Below are 4289 nucleotides of genomic sequence, written 5' to 3'. Positions count from 1 at the left end.
GGCTTTATCCTGGCCGTTTTAAAAAAAAAAGCCATCTTTTTAGTTCGCCCAAAAAATTCGATTGCCATAATTGCGAAAGTACGCAATTATAAAGACATTGGACTTTTATTTTGACATTGTGTATATAAAATTACATTGTTATTTTAATTATAGTAAATGAATCATACTAGAATCATACTAGAATATTCTAGATTGATAGTGAAAGTACTTGTATATATTTATGTTCAAGAAAGCTTTGGCAATTTCAGGAATTTACCCTGTTACTAAAAATAGATTATTTCCCATTTCTCTAGTTTATTATAGTTTGTTCTAGATTTAGAATGTTCTTATGATTTTAATATATAAGTTAAGGGTTTTTATGGATAATTATCATTGTAAAAATAGTAGTAACAGAAGAATAGAAGTTTTATCAGTTGAACTAGAAAGAAAAAAGACGGATTATTCCAATGTGGTATTTATTAACTTTTACAAACTGTACATACTGTAAATAATTGTTAGTTATTTGATTAAAGATATAAAAGGATTCAGTGTTAGTCTGATTTCGCCACATTTTATGGTGCTGGAACCCGGCAATAACAGAAAAAGAAATTTATAAAGGACACGGAAAAGAAATAACCATAGAAAAGATGGCAGTCTCATATTTGAAAGGACTCTGTACAAGGTACAATAATTTGTTAGCTAAAGAATTAGATAAAAGTGGAGATGTAATAGCACAAGGGATTCAAGATGAAAGTGTGACAACACAATTAAGGCAAGTTTTATCAGCAGAGAGACGATTAAAGGATTTTGCAGCAAAACTTGAAGATAGTATGAAAGAAATTTCACTTTTATTAGAGGAGAAAGAAGATAACGAAGGTGAAATTCTAAAATTTAAAAAGGCAAGTGAAATATATTTTAAATTGCTTGACGGTGTAACACAGCGCTTAGACGAATTAAAAATATTCGAGGAAGAAATTCAGGATAAAATTACACATATTAAGAAAACAGAATCGGCCACGGACCACAAGCATTTATTACAATTACAGACACAAATGCAAGAACATATATTACAGTTTCAACAGTTACAACTCCAAGAATTACAGAGGAAAAGTCAACCTTCAACAGTAAGTGCAGTTAAACTTCCTAAATTAGACCTAGTTTCGTACAATGGAGATAAGTTAAAATGGACAGAATTTTGGGATTCATTTGAAGCAACAGTGCACACAAATCAAATCTTGACAAAAATAGAGAAATTGAATTACTTGAAAAGCAAACTGTTTGGAACAGCTAATTCTGCTATATCTGGCTTAACGCTCTCCCATGAAAATTACGATGTAACAATTTCAATACTAAAGGAAAGATTTGGAAATGTTCAATATGTTGTCAACAAGCACTATTCAGATTTAATAAACCTTCAGTCAGCTTCAAATCAAACTACACATCTACGTAGACTTGATGATGACTTGGAACGACACTTACGTAGTTTGGACGCAATGCATCAAGATGTAACCCAAGATGTATTTATCTCGATGATAACATCTTAGCTACCAAAGGAAGTCCTTATTCAACTTGAAATACAGAAAGGTAACAATGAAAGATGGACAGTAGGGAAGTTAAGACATTTTTTTCAACACTTACTTAGCTGCTAGGGAAGCTGCAGAAAGTCAGTCTATGGAAACACATACTGGTCCCAGTTCTGAGGAAAACCAGCAGTCGAAAATCCAGTCAAACAACAATTATTTTCAACCAAGTAAACACTTATCTGCAGAAGCTCTGATGACAATAAATGCATTTGGAAAAAACTCAGTCAGTGGAAATTCAATGGTTTGCCGATATTGGGATGGACACCATTGGAGTGATGAGTGCAGAGAGTTCAGTACTATAAAAGACAGAAAGCAGAAAATCAAAGGTAGTTGTTATACATGCTTGAAACCAGGACATGTTAGTAGAGACTGTAAATTTGAAAAAACATGCTATCATTGCAAAGAGAAAAAGGGATACCATAGAAGTTTATGCCCAAAGAAAATTCCCTCTCAACAGAAAGAAGTTTCACATCTAGCTGATGAAATTTGTGAGATAGCTTCAAGTGAAGAGAATGTACCAGAGAATAGCTTGTTGTCTTCCGGAGATATAGTTTTGATGCAGACAGCTCAAACAACTGTGTCAAATATAGAAGTTAATGAAACAGAAGTAGTAAGACTATTAATGGACTCCGGATCTCAGCGAACATATATAACAGAAAATTTGGCCAAGAGACTATACTTGAAGAAGAAGACTACAGAGGAGATAACTCTTGTAACATTTGGTGCAGATAAGCCAAAAACATTAAGAACACAAAAGGTGTCATTAAAGATCAGACTAAAAGATGGAGTTTGTATGCTTATTGATGCTAATGTTGTTCCTAAGATAACAGGATCAATACCAAGAAGACCTTTACAAATGGATGTATGTGAAAATGTGAAATATTTATGTAACAATCTGCAACTTGCTGACACACTGCCCACTTGCTTAGAAAGTTCAACAATAGAGATTCTTATCGGAAATGAGTATTATTTGGATATCATATCGTCACAGAAGATAGAAATTCAACAAGGGCTGTATCTACTTGGCTCTAAGCTAGGATGGATCCTTACAGGAAGGTCACAATTAAGTGATGAAGAAAGAGAGAACAAACTGACGATGACTGTAAATAGTTTATTATCTATAAGAGAATGCTGTCTCCACTCTACAATTGACACATGCCTGCAAATCGAGCCTTTAATAGAAGATTCCATGAACTTGGAAAATATTGGATCAAAAGAATTTCAATATCCATCAGACGATGAAAACACTTTTAGTAACTTTGTCATCTCACTCAAAATGGAAAATGGAAAAATTCTGTGCAACCCTCCAGCAAAGATTGGTGTAGTGATAATAAAGGACAACCTTGCACATAAGTTGAAAAATTGGCCGTAAATGTCAATTAATAGTCAGCCGAGATGGTCAAATAAGATCTGTTAAAGTTATGCTTCCTAATAAGAAGAATTTAAACAGAGCTCTGAATATGCTTTATCCTACAGAATGTGAAGAGTTAGATAAGGGCTTAAAAGACGCAGATACGGAAAAGGATACTGAGTTGATAAATGACAATACTAGTTCTACACGAGAGAGAACACTATAAAAAGCAGCCCGACAGCAATGAAGAAGATACAAGAACAGTTGGAATCATGATAGACTTTCTTTGGGGATTTTTGGTCCTCAATGCTCTTCAACTTTGTATATGTTTTGGCTTTTTCACTATTTTGTTCTGAGCGTCACTGATGAGTCTTATGTAGACGAAACGCGTGTCTGGCGTATGAAATTATAATCCTGGTACTTTTGATAACTATTTGGCCTCTGGAGTGGTGCGAAAGTACGCAATTATAAAGACATTGGACTTTTATTTTGACATTGTGTATATAAAATTACATTGTTATTTTAATTATAGTAAATGAATCATACTAGAATCATACTAGAATATTCTAGATTGATACTGAAAGTACTGTAAATAATTTTTAGTTATTTGATTAAAGATATAAAAGGATTCCGTGTTAGTCTGATTTCGCCACATGCGTATACAAATACAGAAAACAACGGTTATAATTGTAAATGAAAACGGGAAACCTATTTCAAATTTCTACACAATTCTGAAGCCATCATTTAATTTTTTACTATAATACATCAATTGTAGTGACCACCAGCCATGTCAATTTGTATCTGGTTTTAGCTGCGTTTCTACTTCAAAACAGTGAAGTTTAGCTTCTTTTCATTGTACCTGTTTCAAACGTACTCTAAAAACTGATTTTATTAAAGATATGAATGAAGTTTTGATTAAATTTGTGTTTTTTTCACAATTCCATACGACACTTGTATTTTAAAGTAACTAGAACCCCTTCTGATCCCCTACACAAATTGACGGTGACATTGGTTTTTTTTTCCAACATACGTCACGTAACGTTAAAACAAAATATTTAGTTAGGGTCATGTACATAGTAAACATTTACACATTGGAAAAGTGAAACAACAAACAAATATCTCCGTTATTGCGTTTGAAACTATACATCTCGGGAAATTTTGACAAATCTGACAAATTATTACACACTTGTGATCAGAAGCAGGTACCATGAAAGAAAGGAAAGATTTTGTTTTTTTATTAGAAGGCGGATAGAAAGTAACCCAGCGCGTCGGAACAACATTCTTATATTATGATTTATCAACATCATTGTCGACGTTGCTTTGTTACCCATTCTTTACAGTATCTTCCTAAATTTTACTGTATGCATTACATGGAT

The 4289-nt window shown here is 33.1% G+C and overlaps 2 protein-coding genes across 2 annotated transcripts; both read left to right on the top strand.

Moving 5' to 3' along the window:
• Positions 1-626: 626 nt before the first annotated feature.
• On the top strand, positions 627-1523 carry LOC134696854 (uncharacterized). Its single transcript, XM_063558810.1, has one exon. The coding sequence runs from the start codon at positions 627-629 to the stop codon at positions 1521-1523; it is 897 nt and encodes a 298-aa protein (XP_063414880.1).
• A 127-nt stretch (positions 1524-1650) lies between these two features.
• On the top strand, positions 1651-2934 carry LOC134696853 (uncharacterized). The gene has a single exon (XM_063558808.1). It carries the CDS (start codon positions 1651-1653, stop codon positions 2932-2934), a length of 1284 nt encoding a protein of 427 aa, XP_063414878.1.
• The last annotated feature ends 1355 nt before the right edge of the window (positions 2935-4289 follow it).

The sequence above is a fragment of the Mytilus trossulus genome, chromosome 14 (genome assembly GCF_036588685.1).
Source record: "Mytilus trossulus isolate FHL-02 chromosome 14, PNRI_Mtr1.1.1.hap1, whole genome shotgun sequence".
Classification (NCBI taxonomy): domain Eukaryota; kingdom Metazoa; phylum Mollusca; class Bivalvia; order Mytilida; family Mytilidae; genus Mytilus; species Mytilus trossulus.
This window is presented reverse-complemented; position numbering and strand designations above follow the sequence as displayed.